General features: G+C 41.2%; 1 protein-coding gene across 18 annotated transcripts in view; it reads right to left on the reverse strand.

Annotated features, from left to right (window-relative positions):
- FNBP1 (formin binding protein 1) overlaps positions 1-19,493 on the reverse strand; it is a 155,541-nt gene that overhangs the window by 98,203 nt on the left and 37,845 nt on the right. For 2 of the 18 annotated variants that reach the window (XM_029063511.2, XM_029063501.2), the window contains exons 1-2: positions 8,058-8,398; positions 5,297-5,412 (exon numbers count right to left, since the gene is read on the reverse strand). In XM_029063511.2, coding sequence (XP_028919344.1) covers positions 5,297-5,412; positions 8,058-8,150 — 209 coding nt within the window. In that variant the 5' untranslated portion in view covers positions 8,151-8,398. Of the gene's footprint in view, positions 1-5,296; positions 5,413-6,957; positions 7,034-8,057; positions 8,425-19,493 lie in introns of those variants that run through there. The other 16 variants (XM_029063498.2, XM_029063496.1, XM_029063497.2 and 13 more) reach the window with 16 other exon arrangements.

Consider the following 19,493-nt stretch of genomic DNA (forward strand, 5'->3'; position numbering starts at 1 on the left):
CTAGGATAGATGGATGGGGTGGCCAAAAGACCAAAGGTCTCTGTGAGGGGACAGGGCAGTGTTGTTGAAGGTAGGTGAGGAGGCTGTGGTCAGCGAGTCGGATTTCAGAGTTAGTGAGGTTAGGCTGGGCTTCATCGGCAATCCGTGTATAATGCCTCTCTGGATTTTACTTAACACAGTCCTTCTGAACTGGAGTATTTATACTATAAAAGCTGGCAGTGCGAGACTGTGGTTTTCGGCAAAACTGGTCAGGAAAACGTTAAGTTGCTGCTTGCCAAAATCTAGTCATAAATCTGTTTAAACCAATGTTCATTAAATGCTTTTGCTCCTTTGATTGTGCTTATATCAGCGATCAAACAGCCCCAGGCAGATAAGCCATGTGCTAACGTAGGTCAAGGGCCAAAGATAAATAGCCAGCAACTCTACTTGAAGGCCTTGTACAAGGAGGGCTAAGAGAGTCAGAGGCATTGAGAGAAATGTGAACCACATTCGAACACACCGTTCCTTCGATATCACTGACATCCTCGATGTTAGCATCTGCTGATCTTGTCAGGGTTCCTTCCCCCAAACACACCTTAGAGGTGTTTCTCCTTCTTTACAGGCTGAGGCCTGCACAGAAGGAAGATAACTAGGTGTGAAATTAACTCGATTTTAACAAGAAATATATGCTGATTTTGTGGCTGAAAATGGCCCTAGACTTAGGAGTCTCCTTCTTCGGTGATGACAAAATTGATATCTACACTTCTGGAGAATCATTCTATAAAATATTTGAATGTCTTTTCCTTACTGAGCCCATTTCTCTCCCCTGACAAAGAGGAGGAGGAGAGTCTGTTGCAAGCCTTAAAGTTAACACTGAACTATTCTGTTCTGTAGGAAACCAATTATCCAAACTAACCGGAGCCAGAGCTAGTTCCTGTAATTGGTAGTTGAGCTAACTGAAGAAAATTGCACTGAGAGGTGGGCTCTAGGCTGGCTTCAGGTGGTATGCGAGGTCAAGCAATGGCTTCAGGGAGAAAGGTCACCCCACACCATGTGGGGTGGGGAAGGGACAGCAGTCAGCATGGTTACAAATGACAAGTTCCAGCCCGATTTGGAAGTGGGACCTGGAGCCAGGGGAGGGGAAGTGAAAAGCAGTGTGGCTTTATGGATAGAGCATAGGCCTGGGACTCAGAAGGACCTGGGTTCTAATCCTGGCTCCGCCACGTGTCTGCTGTGTGACCTTGGGCAAGTCACTTCACTTCTCTGGGCCTCAGTTACCTCACCTGAAAAATGGGGAAAAAGTGTGAGCCCCATGTGGGACAGGGACTGTGTCCAACCTGATTAACTTCTATCTATCCCAGCACTTAGAACAGTGCTTGACACATAGTAAGTGCTTAACAAGTACCATAATAATAATCACTATTATTAATATTAAGTTTGTGAGCAGGTCTTAGGTCCCTCTGGACAAATGCTCTTAGCTGGGAGTTTCATTCACTCCATCATATTTACTGAGCACTTATGATGCACAGACAATGTACTGAGCGATTGGGAGAGTATGATACAACAATAAACAGACACCTTCCCCGCCCACAAGGAGCTTACAGTCTAAGTCTACTGTTCAAACAGGCTCCTACATGGAGACATATAGAATGCTCCCTCTGCACCATGGGGACATCATAAAGAATGAATGTATCCACAAATTAACATGATGATATGTACCAGGAGCAGCAGATTTTTCTCTCCCCCAGGCAGCCAAATGTCAGAAACAGGGACACTTTGGACATCCAATTTAACTCAGTTATCAGAACTTTTTTTTTTAATCGACAATAGCTTTGATTTGGCTCCCAAGTCAGTTTGGATAATGGAGTTCAAATAAATGGCTTTCAACGGTAATAGCTTAAACACTTAAGAAGTTATTATGCACCTTTAAATGCCACTGCAATCTTATGGGAATATCTGAATGTATTGTCTTCAAAAGCGTTTTTCCCCTCAAATGAAAAAAAAAATTGCAATTACCTAATAAGGAAGTTCAAAAAATAGCTCCGTTACCCTTATTTAATGCCACATATTTTAAATTATTTTTACAATAGGTACATTTTCTGTCCCTGAGCATACAAATCACCTTTATAATACTGCTATGAAGGAAAATGATCAACTTTTGGCCCAAATTAGGCACCAACCTGAAGTAAGAAGTGCGCACATATTTTAGAGAAATCCAACACTCTGGTGGCTCGTAGAAATACTCCCGCTCCCACTTTGCTTTTACTACCTTGTTAGTCCGTCCACCTCATTAGGGGTGTTTCCAGGCCCTAGGCCTATATTTCCGACCCCTTGCTGCTCAGGAAAAATTCCAGAATTCAGTTAGCCTGACTGACAGCAGGGTGGAGGGAGAAGCATAGAAACTCCACATCCCTGAGCACCACCTGTTAATCTCATGAAAGCTTGTGTCAGAGGTAGGCACGTACAAGAATGCAATCTCACATGGTAGAGACAAACTACAACTTGCACTGCCTCAGCAGAACACTTTCAAGTCCTTGCTTAAATCACAACAAAAAGTTAAAAGGAAAAAAAACCCAAAAACAAAAACTAATATCAGGCTCTCTGTTAGGTGGCTTGTGTGTGTCACGAGTGTTTAAAACATGAAGTTTTTCCACCTGCTACTAGATTACTCTGTATTTGAATGGCTTTCTCCATTCATTGGCTCTCCGAAAAATCACAGAAACATTAGGTTAATAATGCTTGGCCTTTTAAATCAAATGTAATTTGGTGGGGGAATAAAATCCTGAGCTCAGGGATCATTCTTTCATTCATTCATCCGATCATATTTATTGAGCACTTACTCTGTACAGAGAATGGCATTAAGCACTTGGGAGAGTACAATACAGTAATAAACAGTCACATTCCCTGCCCACATCGGATTTACAGTCTACAGTGGGAGAGACAGACATCAATACAAATATATACAATTACAGATATGTACATAAGGGCTGTGGGGCTGGCAAGGGCTTCTTGGCCTGCCTAAAGAAAGCCTAAAAGAGAACATAGTGCCCCAAGACAGGTGTTTGTTTTTTTAAATTATCCTAAGGTTCCAGTTAAAAGAACAAAAAATGATCCTCTATCTTACTATTTAACTCTTTACTTTTTCAGCAGTCTTTGCTAATTCTATGTGTTGTTCATCACTAAAGAACAATTACCAGCTGCTGTGACGCTTTCAAGTAAAATCACCCAATACTTTAGCAGTAAAGAGGGCTTGGAGTGGGGCAGTAGAGAAGAAGAGGGGCTTACTACGGGCATGAATGAGAGGTTGGAGCCGAGAGGAAGGGAGAGGAGGGAAGAAAAGTGAAGCGAAGACTGCACAACAGAGCATAAATAAAGGATTTCATTTGAGATAAAGTCATAAGAAACTGTTAAGAATTCCACCCTTTCAAAATGCAAGAAGTCTGCCAAATCCTGCCAATACTTTGCTTTCAGGCAGTGATTGCCAATCAATGAACCACAGCATAATTGTGTGAATTGAGACTCCAAGAAAAGCAGCATGGCGCAGTGGATAGAGCACAGGCCTGGAGTCTGAAGGTCATAGGTTCTAATCCCGATTCTGCCTCTTGTCTGCTGTGACCCTAGGCAAGTCACTTAGCTTCTCTGTACCTCTGTTACCTCACCTGTAAAATGGGGATTGAGACTCTGAGCCCCACATGGGACGGGGACTGTGTCCAACTTGATTTGCTTGTATCCAACCCAGAGCTTAGTACAGTGTCTGGCACATAGTGAAAGCTTAAATACCATTGTTATTATTGTGTATTTTTACAAAAATTGTGAGGGTTTTGAAAAACCCGGCCTCTGCGGGGAAGCTACATAAACCTGAGGTGGCACACTATCTACTCCCTGAGTCTTGGCCTCACACCTCAAGAGTTTCCAGACATAAAGGCATTTATGTTTAAAGAAGTGAAGGTGCCCAGAGAAGGGGGATGGATTTATTCAATCGTATTTACTGAGTGCTTTCTGTGTGCAGAGCACTGTACTAAGCGCTTGGGAAAGTACACTACAACAATAAACAGGCACCTTTCCTGCCCACAATGAGCCTACAGTCTAGAGGACATTCCCATGTTAACTGAGCCAAAAATACGGTGGTAGTAAGAGGAAAAATTTGACTTATTTTCCATGAAGTTATTATGCAGCCTTCAAAACAACTGGATTTCTGTCAGTCAATTAATTGTATCTACTGAGAGCTTGTATCCTAAGCGGTTGGGAGAGTACAACAGAATCAGCAGACACGTTCCTGTCCATGACAAACAAGAGTGTTGAGATGATGCTTTCTGACCAAATCTAGCAGAGCAAATATTTTTAAATTGACAGATATCATGTGCTGCATTAGAAAACAATGGCCATCGAACCCTGGAAATCAATACAACTGAACATGTGACACCAACGATGCTAGTGATATGCAATTTTCTTCCTCTTGTCACACAGGGAAAATGCCTCAACATTATCCTTAAGTTACAGGCAACAGTGATTTCAGCTGGCATCTTAATCTTTTATTTCTTACATTCATGTCTCATAGTCTTTGGGGAGATAGTCTTGCCCATAAAAAATTTAAGGTCAGACAAGTGCTCTCATATGCATAGTATGTTCCATTGTGATTTTTACAGCAACTACTTCATTTTGCTTATAAATCTCCTCTCAGGATCCCATAGTGTAGTGCATTATGAAATACAGGTGTTTTTATAAAAACAACACAAAACCACAGCATACAATTAGTTTATGACAACAAAACGGTTTTATATTCCGTAATAGAAAATCTGCAGAAACAGAACAACAATATGGTATTGATGCCTGTCTATTTGTTTTGTTTTGTTGTCTGTCTCCACCCTTCTAGACTGTGAGCCCGTTGTTGGGTATGGATTGTCTCTATCTGTTGCTGAATTGTACTTTTCAAGAGCTTAGTACAGTGCTCTGCACACAGTAAGTGCTCATTAAATATGACTGAATGAATATGACACAAACAAGCTTTAAGTGTTTACCACATACTTCGTAAAGTTTTTATATTTGGATACAAATTTATCATTAACAAAAACAAATGTCCTTTGAATGTGATGCTTTTGAGAAATATTTTGTTCCAATATTCTGCAGAGGCAAACTAACTTTCCTCTCTTCAGAATAAGATTCTTGGTATGGAAACGTCATTAAATTACATAAAGGAGAAAATAATCACGGAGTTTTGCAAATATAAACACAGTCATAAGCAATTTAAACATCCTTTTTCTTCAAGGTCATTATGCAGCAGATTATTTACAACTCTCCATTAAAGGGATCAACTTACCTAAGTTGTTTTGCATAGCTGATTTCGATCTCTGTCCTTTCTTTTACAAATTTGATGTATTTCTCTAGAATATCAATTCCCCACTGTGTGTGTTTTTCCAAATTGTCAAATTGATCCTGTTGAAAACCAAAGAGATAGTTTACAGTCTTGTTCTGTGGCTGAATAGAACTTAAAATAATCTCTCCCTGTAAACATCACTATATAGACAGTATTACTAATATTTTCCAGGATTATAGTTGGCATTTCTTCTGTAGCAGCTCTAATGTAACCAAATTGAGTTCGTTATCTGTTTAGGGCACTGAACTGTTAGTTAACTTTTAGAGTAACATCAAAAAGTCCTTCATACTGAGTGTTGTAGTGCAAAGAAAGATCGTAACTGTATCAAACCATTTAAAGACAATATCACATCCAATTTCACAGACAACCCCAACTCTTATTTATAACTCACTTCCAACTCTGGATATTGAGGTAAGAAGAAAAACTTAGTTTTCATTAAACAATTAGTTACCACTTGGGAAACAGCTCTTACGTGACACAAGGAGAGTCTGTCTCAAAGTCAGTAACATCAAAACTCAGTTACACTAATGAATATTTCACTTTGAAAATCCCTAATGCCAGTCAAATTTATTCCATCTTTAATATTACTCTCACCAAATCGACCATGTGTTTTCAATAAAGCCATCTGCATTCATGAGAATTCTGCAGGCTAATAGTGATTTACAAGATACTACGGAAGATAAACTAATACCAGAGGTCTGATGAGATAGTATGTCCTTAAAATACAAGCTTTTAACTCAGCTATAAAGAACGACTTCAAAAATATTTATCTTTTTAAAAGTTAACTCTATATTGGCAGACCCATTTCTCTCAAATGAATTTCTCAAGGAGGAGAAAATTTGGTAATTTTTCATGCAAAACCAAGAAAAATGATTCTGCTTATTCACTTAATTTAAAAAAATTATAAATCCTTTTAAAAGAAGCCTTGTTTGTGAGTTTATGTCCATAAAGTTGTTTGCTCTTAACACCTTCGTTACTCCTGATTTGGGAATATTCTGGGATATCAGTTAGAAAAAGACATAGGCCATATGAAAATTATCACCAAATTTTTCACTGGTATAAGAATGAAAACATTCCTTAAAAATCCACCAAATGAGAACTATCACTACTTATACATGTTCATTTGAGACAACAGTGCAGTGGTAAAGTTTTAAAATAGTTGAGGACTGATGAATACTGATTTCAAAATTGCTGACTACAATTTAATTTTCACTTATTCAAGTACACCTTCTACAAAAACGCTCTTTAGCATGAATATTGCTTTTTGACTAATAAAAGTTCTTTCTAAAGCACAAAGAAGGGTTGGGGGAGTCCAGTGGATATCAAAACAAATGAAAACTGACACAAACAATCCACACTACTGTGTACTCTTGTTTTACCACGCTTTCCAATACTTGTTTTCTTTTCATTCATTCATTCATTCAATCGTATTTATTGTGTGCTTACTATGTGCAGAGCACTGTACTAAGCACTTGGAATGTACAATTCGGCAACAGATAGAGACAATCCCTGCCCAACAACAGGCTCACAGTCTCCCGGGGAGGCGTTTTCAAAAAACGTATTTTTTTTTAAAGGCTAAAGAAAAATTGCCCTTGATAGTTTACCTTTCGGCAGCTGCAATACAAGCCCATCATTCACTCATCAGGTCTAATCACTAAGGTCCAGTGCATTCTACAGTTTTTGCTCTCAAGCTATTCAGGGTGCCTCATGAATTCGGCAAGTTTTCATTTTAGGTAAAACTAGTTGACACCAGTAAATAATACCCAGAAAGCCACTTCCTTTCATTTGTAGAAAATTCAAAAAAAAAAACCCAAAACCCAACGGAAGTTCTCTTTCGGTCTTCAATTTGAATACCTTACTAAAACAACATTAAATACAATTTTTTTAAAAAACTCTCTAACATGCCAGTTTGGGGCAGTTTTTGCTACCCTGTTACGCTGTAATAAATAGCCAATTCCAAGGAAAAGAGGGCACCTTTTGTGTTCTATTCATACTGGTTTCCCCCAGTGATCTAGTTCCATCCCGGTAGTAAAACAGATAGGCAGGAAGCCCATTTACTTTAGCAGAGCTTAATGAGCACTCCCCCTAGAAGAATGCTCTAAATGGTATCCTAGCTGCCTGAAACAAGGAATAAACCCCAATTACTACCAGGAAATGACTGAGGCATCACTTAATTAATGACCAGCTTTCAACAGTAGCCCTATGCCTGTATACTTGGTGTCAAAAGCTCTACCAGGAGGATCAGAAGGGTGGAGATTCATCCTGAATCTAAATCTGACACACCGCTTCCATGTTACAGTTTAATAAATGTCAGTGTTTTTATCCTGATTACAACAGGACCTGGAAACTTAGAAATCAAATGATAACCCAGGGGCAATAATTCTCCTCAAACTCCAAAACAAACATTTTATGAGGCCCTGCTTTAACTGCCAAAGACTGTGTATGACCCTATAATAAGCGCGTAGTAAGCACTTAAATACAACAATAATAATAATAATAAGCAAAAATCCACCCCGCTTTTCAGGATCACTGTTCACTGGGGTTTTATTTTCACAGACTGAAACACCAAACAAATTTATACACACGCACCATCAAACTTGAAAAGAGAATTTTAATGACTTTCAACTGATTACCCGGAAAAGAAAAAAAATGCTTTGTTTTGAAAATATAAATAAGTCCAGATACAGAAAAGCCTGATACTTACCCGCTGTCTCTGGAATTTAGCTCTGTAAATTAGTCTGGTCGGCTCTACGGGTTCACTGAACAAGGATAGTTTGGGGAGGCAGGCGCCCATCATGCAATTCAGTAAATAAGGGGTAAAAGGCTGCAATGCTGCTGACAGAAAAATTACTACAAAAAACGAGATAACGGTTTGAGAAGAAAAAGCAGATGGCTGTCAGTAACTCTGCTCTAAGACGAGAATGGCTCTAATTTGTTGAACTTTATGGGCTGCCTTAGACGAGTTGAAAAACACGAAGTTCACTTAACGTGGCTCTCAACAAGAAGTTAGAGTTCAAATAAATCCTAATTGCACTTTTAGACTACTTTTCTGATCAGCTGCCCGTAAAAACATATTTCAAAATAAGATCGCCATAGAGAAAGTTTAGAAGCATAATGACAGGAGAGAGAATACCTTATCTGAGATTTAAGATGCGCTAGGCTACAGATGTGGCAGAGACATACAGAATGCAGAGAATGACACAGAATGCAAAGGGCTACAAAGTCTACCCTTCTTACAACAATGATGAAATTGTGCTAAAGGGCAATGAGGAGGCTGGGTATTGGATGTGCACTGACAGGGTGGAGAAAGTGACAATAAAGCGTCTTGTGAAGTCAAGGGAGCCTAAACATGGGAGGCAATTTGGAACAGCATCTTGAAGGAATGGAGAATACGGATCTCCAAAGATTAACGTTATCTTCAAAAACTAAAAGGCAAGGGAAAAAAAGCCTGACAAGGCAGCGACACTTTGGCTATACTTGTGTACAGATTTCATCTGGAGAAGGAGTTATAATAAGTTGACCTATACCAGCGGAGAAGATCGAGTATGTATGACACATTTCTCAGTACTTCTGGCACTTTGGTAATTTTCCATTCCTTTTTTATGTCCCTTAATCTACATTAAAAATGGACTCAATCATGCTGACAGTAGCAAGTAAGAATTAGATTTTCAAAGAAGTATATTTTTGAAATCTATCACTTAGAAAACATTCAACTTTAAAACCGGTGACAAAAAGTTTATTAGTTGAACAGCTCTGGGTGGATTTTTGATGTGGTTTCACAGAATGAATGTCTCATAAAACACCATAAAAATGTAAAATTATGTTCAGAAGCAGACAGATTCGACAACGGTTTATAAGGGACTGAATCAACCGTAATGAATGGCAAGAATGCTAGTCACAAAACACACCCACCCGGCCAGAGTACAGAAAATATACTGTGAAAAACCATGTCGGTCTATGTCACGGAAGCTTTATTCGAGAGTCCGCCTCAGTACAGTCCTTTGGCTTAAGTTTTGTTGAGACCTGAACGTGTAAGTGGAAATGTTTATTTCCTGATTCCTGTACACAAACATTTAGGCACAAAACACTGCCTGAGCCTAAATTTGTATACTTTTCCTACCCTGCCTAATCAGCAGAATCAAAGTTGAAACTGATTCCCTCCTCCAGCTGCCTTGCATTCCTCAAAACTTTGGAGAATCATGCCTCAGTCATCCCACACCAATCTCTGATGGTGTTTCCTCCCCCGGAGAACACATTTGTCCAACACAAGAGAAGGAAGAAGGGGGAAAAGAGAAAAAAAAGTGGAGAAACATGACTACCAGGATCTGCTTAAAGCTCTGACGGTTCTGGCTACCGGAAGCCCAGGGAACTTCACCCTCTCTTGGTCTTAATAATAATAATCATAATAATGATGGTATTTGTGAAGCGCTTACTATGTGCCAAGCACTGTTCCCTTAAGGCACTTGTCCTAAGAGTTCTAAAAGAAGCGGTGAGGCTTAGTGGATAGAGCACAGGCCCGGGAGTCAGGACCTGGGTTCTAATTCCGGCTCTGCCACTTGTCTGCTATGCGACATTGGGCAAGTCACTTCACTTCTCTGTGCCTCAGTTGCCTCATCTGGAAAATGGGGATTAAGACTGTGAGCCCTCTATGGGACAGGGACTGTGTCCAACCCAAGTACCTTGCATCTACCCCAGCACTTAGCACATGCCCAGCGCATAGTAAGCCCTTAAATACAATTATTATTATTATTATTATTATTATTATGTGCTCTCCAGCCTCCACTCAAGGCTACCAAAGCTACTTTTAGCCTGGCAGAGGCTGTGGTAGAGGTAGAAGAGGAGAGAAGAAATGGTATTTGTGTTGCCAGGGTGGTTTTCCTGTCAGCTGTCAGCCTCCCAGATTACCTCGATCTTGTATGTCCCTTTGTCGACTCCCTCCCAAATGTCCCCTGCCTCTGGTCTGGAACACCTTCCCTCTTCATATCAGAAAAATGACCGGTTTCCCCACCTTCAAAGCCATATTGAACGCACAACCCCTCCAAGAGGCTTTCCCTGATGACGTCCTCTTTTGCTCTAATCTGCTCCCTTCTATGTTGCCCTTGCACTTTAAGTTGCTCCCTTTATTCACCCCTTCCTCAGTCCCACAGCACTTATGTTCATACCCATAATTTATTTATTTATATTAATGTCTGTCTCCTCCTCTAGAATGTAAAGCTCTCTGTGGGTAGGGAATGTGTCTACCAACTCTGTTATATTGTACTCCCCCAAGGGCTGTGCTCTCCGCACACAGTAAGCGCTCAATAAATAGGATTGTTTGACGGATGGATAGGAGACCTCTCCCTGACTGCCAAAGACGGCTGTAAATATGCTGGGTCAGGGGTGGTTGTTTTGCAATTCCCATCCTTAAGGCGCTGAGGAAAAGACCACTGGGGCAAAGGTGTCAATAAATAAAGTCACTATCAGAATCTAATGAAAAAAACTATGATGGAAATAGCAAAATACTACAATCAACTTTTTTCCTGTTGGGTTTTAATAGCTCCTGTGTTAAACATGCAAGGAGACAGTATTCTCTCCTGTTACTAATTCATTCAATTGTATTGAGTGCTTCCTGTGTACAAAGCACTGTACTAAGCTGCAATCTCACGTTTACTCTTGCTTCTTTGGCTTCTCCCAGTGGAGATGCTGGCATCAAAATCAACATGGCTAAAAATGTACTCATCCTTCCTCCTAGACCCGCTTCACCTCCTAACTTTCTCTTTCAATACCACCCCCTCCTCTGTCCTAAAAGCCCTCGACCTTGGTGTCACCTTTGAACACTTGTCATTTTTCATCCCCTCTCGTTCAGTCTACAGTTGAATCTTTGGTTCTTACCTCGTATTCCCCAGATCTCCCTCCCAACCACTTCCTTTCCAGCCAAACAGTGACAACCTCGGCCCAGGGAAGATTCATTTTACCATGGCTATGGAACTGAATCAGCTCCTCTCTGATCTAGCAGCATGGCCTAGGGGATAGAGCACAGGTCAGGGAGTCAGAAGGACGTGGGTTCTAATCCTCGCTCTGCCACTTGCCTGCTTTGTGACCTTAGGCAAGTCACTTCACTTCTCTGTGCTTCAGCTCCCTCATCTGTCAAATGGGGATTAAGACGGTGAGCCCCATGTGGGAGAGGGACTGTTCTGCCTGATTAGCTTGTACCCCAATGCTTAGAACAGTACTTGACACACAGTAAGCGCTTAAGAAATACCATCATTCCGAGCCCCCATTCTCTCTCTTCTTCAGCTTATACTACATGCTGCTGCTCGAGTCATCCAGCGCTTAAAACAGTGCTTTGCACATAGTAAGCTCTTAACAAATACCATCATTATTATTTTCTTAAAATGACATTTCGCACACATCTTCCCACCTCTAAACCTCCAATGGCTAACCCATTTCCGTTTACCTAAGCAAAAGCTCATCGCCACTGCCTTTAAGGCTCTCCGCCAGTCTCCTTCATCTTGCACATTGGCTGTCTTCACCCACAAACACACTCCACCTCAAGCTTTTCACTCACAACTCACTTAACTATCCCTCGCTCTTGGCTCTCCCACTTCTGATCCCTCGCTCGAGTCATTTTCCTTGCCCGGCATTCCCTTCGGGTAAGCGGGGGACCGAATTGACCAGGAGCCTGGTATTCTGCTCCTCTATTCACAGCTGCCTACTGAACTTTACTTTTATTTTCTATATTGTGCCTCTGCCCTTGTCTCATATTGTTTTCATGTTTTATTGTTTCACTGCTAACGATGTGACTGTCTCCAGTCCTTTCCCCCACCTTTATGTGAGACCCTTAAGGGAGGCTTTATGTCTCAAACCCACTTTCATACTGTCTCCTAATGCTCTTACAGTGCTCTGTGCACAGTAAGTGATTAATACTACGATTACTACCCCTCAAATATATTAGGCCACAGGTCTCTCAACTCTAGACTGTAAGCTCATTGTGGGCAGGGAATTTGCTTATTGTTACATTGTACCCTCCCAAGCGATTAGTACAGTACTCTGCACACAGTAAGCGCTCAATAAATACGACTGACTTGAAAATCCTTCCAAAACGTTATCTCCTCCATGAAGTCTTCCCCAATTAATTTCCCGTCTACCCCAGATCACCTCAATCCAATAGACATTTTTTAATACATGAAATTTTACATCCATTCACTGGAATTGTGAGTCTGTCCACTGACAGATTAGTGCTATAGATCATCTTTCATAAGCTATTTATTTCCATTTATTTATTCACTTATTTCCAACATCTGTACTCCTGCTACTCCTGAGTGCATCTGTCTCTCCAATTAGATTGTAAACTCCTTGAAGCTAGCATTCATGTTATATCTAAAATGTGCATCAAAAACATACATTAGAGCAGAACTGAGTTTATGCAATCCAGAATCTTATTTTATGGAGGGGGAACACCCGCTTCTCAAAACATCGACAAGTTGGCACTCGTAGAATCGGTGTAACAAGGAATGTTTGCATGTATATACACTCATGACACCAGTCGAGATGATGCTGCTAGATTTCCAAACCTCTTCCTCAGCCTTAAGGTAGCATTCAGCATTTTGTGTTTCATTGTGCTGTGGCAACTTTACAGGATTTAATTCAGTAAAATACAAAAGGGTGAAGCAGAAGTCTGCAGCTTAGGACTTTGAGGCCATATGTGTGTCTTCTTCCAACCAAGGTGGCTCTCGGGCCAGGAAGTGGTGACAAGACATTTAAAACTGCTGCACAGCTCACAGTGCACCATCATCACTTTCTACCTGAAAGTTGCAGCAGACGATTCAAGACCACTCGGCTTCAATCAATCAATCAATGGTATTTCCTGAGCACTTCCTATGTGCTGAGCACTGTACTAAGTACTTGGGAGAGAACAGTACAACAGCGTTAGCAGATCCATTCCCTGCTCAGAACAAGCTTACACTCTTCATGGGTTCTAATCCCAGCTCTGCCACTTGTCTGCTTTGAGGCCTTGGGCCAGTCACTTCACTTCTCTGGGTTTCAATTACCTCATCTGCAAAATGGGGAGACTGGGAGCCCCACATGGGATGGACTGTGTACAACCCGATTTACTTGTACTCACCCCAGAGCTCCGATTTACTTGTATCCACTCCAGCGCTCAGTACAGTGCCTGGCACATACTCAAGCGCTTAACAAATACCATAATTATTATAATGATTATTACCACCAGGCCCATCATTGCTAGGGTTGGGAGAAAAGGATTTGGGGACCCAGCAGTCGACAGCCTGCCCAGAGCCCTCTGACAGGTGGGGGTGGGGCCAATCCCCAAAAGACCACAGATCCTGTCCCCTTCGGCAGCGTGGTCTACAGGGAAACAGCGTGGTCGAGTGGGAAGAGCACAGGATCGGGAATCAGAAGGACCTGGGTTCTAACTCCTGCTCCGCCATGAGTCTACTGTGTGACCTTGGGCGAGTACCTTCTCTGTTCTTCGATTACCTCATCTGTAAAGTGTGGATTAAGACCGTGAGCCTCATGTGGGACAAGGACTATAAAATGGCATAGCTCTGGACACCGGGTGGGAAGGGGAAGACACAGTAAGATCCATTCACTCCCAAGCAGGCACTGTACTAGGGTGGGTGGGGAATACAGTATTTAAAACCATGGATTCGCAATAAAGTAAGCAATCCCCTCACCCACTACTTCCCATTTACTCAACTTTTCCAAGGGAAAAAGTTAAAGAGTTTTCCCATAATATGAGGCTCAGCAAGAACATAACACTTGTTCTGGGCCCTGTACAAGTCAAGGAAATTATACTCATGGCAATCAAATCAAAAATCCAGTGAACTATTCCAGTAAAGCAATCAATCTAGTGGCACTACTTTGGTGGTTTATGCTCTGGTAAGTAAATGAACACCTTTTGGCTGTGGAAGCAATAAACAATCCACGAACCTCAGTAGCCCTAAATTGGCTTAATATCAATTTCCCCAAAATAGCAATAAAATTAACAAAGAAGGTCAACTCGGTTGAATAGTGGGATACTAGTATTAGAGCTGCAAGAAAGAATCTCATAAGGTAAACTCTAGGTTAAGTAGAAAAAAAAATTGTGATGCACTTAACATTAAGGGAAATAAGACTTTGACCTTGCATGGACTCAAATATACCTTCAGCTTTATCTTTCACCTCAAGAACTTGGAATTTTTTTTCGGATTGCTTAGTCCAGCTGTTTTTAAGATCACCTTTTGTTATTTTCCTTTCCCCTTTTCCCCAAAGAATAACAATTGCATGATTAAGACCTCTACAGATATGTCCAAATTTTAACTTTGAAATTGGTTACAAACCATGTTGTCTGTATAACCAAGCCTGTACTCTCAAAAATAAACATTAATCTTTATATATGGGGACTTGAAAGAAAAACTTCACATTCAAAATGTAGATAGGCTTAAGGTTGTTCAAAGCAAGCACTTAATGGCTGTAAATTTCTCAATGGATACTACATTTGCCTGTAGTGATGATTTAAACCAATAGCTTTCATTTATAATATCAGTTCTATTGAACATTTAGTTAATAACCACGAAAAATAAACTGAAAACTCAATTTCAAGTCAGATTCACTTTTCATTCAAAGCTAAAATTTCCATGTTTTCTTTCCACAATAGGGAAGACCAATATACAAATGGAGCTGGACCCAAATGAAACACCCCTTGTGCATGTCCACGTACCAATATCTCCGATGAAATTTTTTTGATAGTCATGCTGAGTGACAGAGGTAGGAGAGTTTAAAAAGTAAGAGGATGATTGAGTGCATTAAAACTACATTGCTTTAAGCCAATTAAGGTTCTAAAACCAGACCCCTTTAAAGCATCAGACAATGCATGACACTACTTTTTTTGTTAATATAAGGAGCTTTATAATGCTTCACTTTAAAGCCACGATCATTTAAATGCTAATTATCTTAACCCTCATCAATCGGTGTGGCTTAACAGAAAGAGCTGAGGCCTAGGATTCAGAGGACCTGGGTTCTGATCCTGGCTCCACTACTTGCCTGTTGTGTGACTTTAGGCAAGGCACTTAACTTCTCTCTGTCTCTGTTCGGTCATCTGCAAAATGGGGATTCCATACCTGTTCTCCCTTCTACTTAGACCGTGAGTCCCATGTGGGGCCTGATGATCTTGTATCTATCACATCACTTAGTACAGTGCTCTGCATCTAATAAGTCCTTAATGAATACCACTATTATTATTATTATTGTCAATCACTTAGAATTTCAATGTTGTTGACATTTTGGACCTACAGCCACACTCACTTTTAATGTATTTTACATTGAAACAACAAGCCTACCTGCTCCCCCAAACAATGGCAAATGGTAGATTTCCTGTCAATCGATAGTATTTACTGAATGCTTACTATGTGCACAGCACTGTACTCAGCACTGGAAAGATGATGGATACCATCCTTGCCCTCAAGAAGCTTAAAATCTAATGGGGGAGTCAGACAATAAACTTCACAGAGGGAAAGCTGCAGAGCTAAGCTTATGTACACAAGGGTTAGGGGTGGGGTGAGTATCTAAGTGCTTTCAGGGGTTCAGACCCAAGGGCGTAGGTGAGACAGAAAGGAGAGCGAATAGGGTGGGAAAATGAAGAATTAGTCAGGGAAGGCTTCTTGGACGAGATAGGATTTTAGTAAGGCCCTGAAGATGGGGAGAGGAGCGATGTCTGTCGGATATGAAGCGGAGGGAGTTCCAGGACAGAGGAAGTTAGTGGATGAGGGGTCAGCAGCAAGATAATAGAGATGGCGGTATAGTGAGTAGGATGGTTTTAGAGAAGCCAAGTGGGTGGGCTGGGCAGTGAGGTAAGGTAGGAGAGGGAAGATGACAGAGTGCTTAAAGCCGACAGTAAAGAGTTTCTGTTTGACTCCACTGTCCTGAAACTTAAAATAATGCCCTAGAGGGTACCTTACTCTCTTCCTCCTCTCAAATTTAAATAGTTAATAATTTTGGACTTGTTTCATTTTTTAAAAACCATGCATTTGTATGGATTTTCACTATATTTTATTCGATGGACTCTTTTACATTATCTTTATGCTTATTTATTCATTCATTCATTCAAATTTATTGAGCGCTTACTGTTTGCAGAGCACTGTACTAAACTCTTGGGAGAGTACAATACAACAATAATATGACATTCCCCGCCCACAATGAGCTTAGAGTCTAGAGGGATGAGCTTACAGTCTAGAGTCTACAGTTTATTAGCCTGGCTGCCTAATGAGCAATCAGAAGGTTACAATGAAAAGAAATATGTAATAGATGATAAGCATGTCCCCAGAAAGGTGCAAGAGACTTGGACAAAATCAAAGGACAAAAAACAAAGTTTCTCATTTTCAAATCCATTTTCCACAGAACACAAACACACACAGTAGCTAGTTACTTTCAAATATAAGCTACATTCATTGAGAATTAGAACACTGCATTATTATTATTGTTAGTAAGTGCCGTCGAGTCATTTCCGATTCATAGCGACTCCATGGATATGCTTTCTCCAGATCGTCCTGTTGGTATTTGTTAAACGCTTATTATGTGCCGAGCACTCTTCTAAGCGCTGGGGTAGACACAGGGGAATCAGGTTGTCCCACGTGGGGCTCACAGTCTTAATCCCCATTTTACAGATGAAGTAACTGAGGCACCGAGAAGTTAAGTGACTTGCCCAAAGTCACACAGCTGACAAGTGGCAGCGCCAGGATTCAAACCCATGACCTCTGACTCCAAAGCCCGTGCTCTTTACACTGAGCCATGCTGCTTCATAATCTGCAACCTTTCTACTAATGGCTCTTGCGCTATCATTGTTCATTCAATAGTATTTATTGAGGGCTTACTATGTGCAGAGCACTGTATTAAGTGCTTAGAATGTACAATTTGGTAGCAGATAGAGACAATCCCTGCCCAATGACGGGCTCACAGTCTATGGTTTCTACCCATCTAGCTGCTACATAATTTACATAACCAAATGAGCCCCCTGTGTCGCTTCTACCCTATGTAGATGTCCAAAGCAAATTTCTGTCTCGCCATAAAGCTTTCCTTGCAAGGATTACACACACAAAAATAAACAACCCAAAAAGAGGTGTTTAAATTATCACTTTCTGTTTTAACTGAGTAGTAAGGAATCCTTTTTAAAGGACAGCCAGACTTCTTTAAAGAAATCCCAGGAAATGCCACAAACTTAAGTAGGAGAACATAAATAGATCCATGGTACTTCCTGAGTACTTACTGTATTCAAATGAGTTTAACAATATAGTGCTACCACCTCCTACATTTTGATGAAATTAAAAATTGTGTTTAAATCAAATGAGAAAATTCTTATTGTCCTTTGGGTCTACAACCTTCATCCTCTCCCACTGCCCTATCTCTGACCCCAATCCATCTCTTACCTCTACTATCAAAGACTCTCTGTGATTACGGCACCCCCCTATTCTTAGGACCCTAAGATAGTTTCCCATTGTAGGACTAAGATCTTTATCATTGGCTTCAAAATCCTGTAAACCTTTTAGGGGCAGGGAACCATGCCTGCTAATTCTGTTGTTTTGTACTCTCCCAGGTGCTTAGTACAGTGCTCTGCACATAGTGAGCACTCAATAAATACCACTGATTGATTGACTGACAAGAACATATCAGACCATGTTCAATCCATCGATCAATTGTATTTATTGAGTGTTTATTGTGTGCAGAGCATGAGCCTGGGAATATGAAGGACCCAGGTTCTAATCCCAGCCCCGCCACTTGTCTGCTGTGTGACCTTGGGCAAGTCACTTCACTTCTCTGTGCCTCAGTCCCCTCATTTGTAAAATGAGGATTAATACTGTGAGCCCTGTGTAGAACATGGACTGTGTCCAACCTGATTACCTTGTATCTACCCTAGCGCTTAGAACAGTGCCTGGGACATAGTAAGCACCTAAATACCACAAACCCCCCCCCCCCAAAAAAAGCTTAAAGTCAAGGAGGAGACTAATATTAATATGAATAAATTACACTTAAGTGGGGTGGAGATGATGGCGGGTGAATAAAGGGTGTAAATCCAAGCGCAAGGGCAAAACAGAAAGAAGCGGAAGAAGAGGAAATGAAGGTTTAGTCGAGGAAGACCTCTTGGAGGAGGTGTACGTTTGAAAGTGAGAAGAGTGATCATCTGTCGGATATGGAGGGCGAGAGAGTTCCATACCAGAGACAGGATGCGGGCGAGGGGTAAGTAGTGGGATAGATGAGATCAAGGGACAGTGAGTAGGTTGGCATTAAAGGAGCAAAGCGTGGGGGCTGGGTTGTAGTATGAAGTCAGAAAGGAAAACTAGGAGGGGGCAAGGTAATGGAGTCCTTTAAAGCCAACGGTAAGGATTTTCTATTTGATACAGAGGTGGATGGGCAACCACTGGAGGGTCTTGAGTGGGGAAATATGGACTGAACAGTTTTGTCCATAAAAGATCCAGGCAGCAGAGTAAAGTATGAACTGAAGTGGGGAGAGACAGGAGGCAGGGAGGTCAGGCAAGGAGACTGATGCAGTAGTCAAGGCGGGATAGGATAAGTGCTTGGATTAACATGGGAGCAGTTGGGACAGAGAGAAAGGGGCAGATTTTAGCAATGCGAAGGTTAAACCGACAGGATTTGGTGACAGAGTGAATACGTGGGTTGAATGAGAGAGAGGAGTCAAGGATAATGCCAAGGCTACGGGCTTGTGAGAAAGGGGACATGGTAGTGCTGTCTAAAGTGATGGAAAAGTCAGGAGGAAGGCAGGATTTGGATGGGAAGAGTTCTTTTCTTTCACATATTACTCCCACCCTCTCCCCAGCCAATTTATTCAATGTCCTTTCTGATGAAAATACCACTCCAATTAGGGGTGTTATAAAAGAAAACTATAGTACAGGGAATCCTACGGAATGAAGAAAGAACAGAATGAACCCAAAGCCAGCGTGCCCTAGTACACAGAACACAGGCCTGGGAGTCAGAAGGACTGGGTTCCAATTCCAGCTCTGCCACTTGCCTGCTGGGTGACCTTGGGCAAGTCATTTTACTTCTCTGTGCCTCAGTTACCTCATCTTTAAAATGGGGATTAAGACTGTATCCAACTTGATGAGCTTGCATCTTTCCCAGCACCTAGTACACTGCCTGAAGCATAGTAAGT

The sequence above is a fragment of the Ornithorhynchus anatinus genome, chromosome 4, assembly GCF_004115215.2.
Source record: "Ornithorhynchus anatinus isolate Pmale09 chromosome 4, mOrnAna1.pri.v4, whole genome shotgun sequence".
NCBI lineage: Eukaryota > Metazoa > Chordata > Mammalia > Monotremata > Ornithorhynchidae > Ornithorhynchus > Ornithorhynchus anatinus.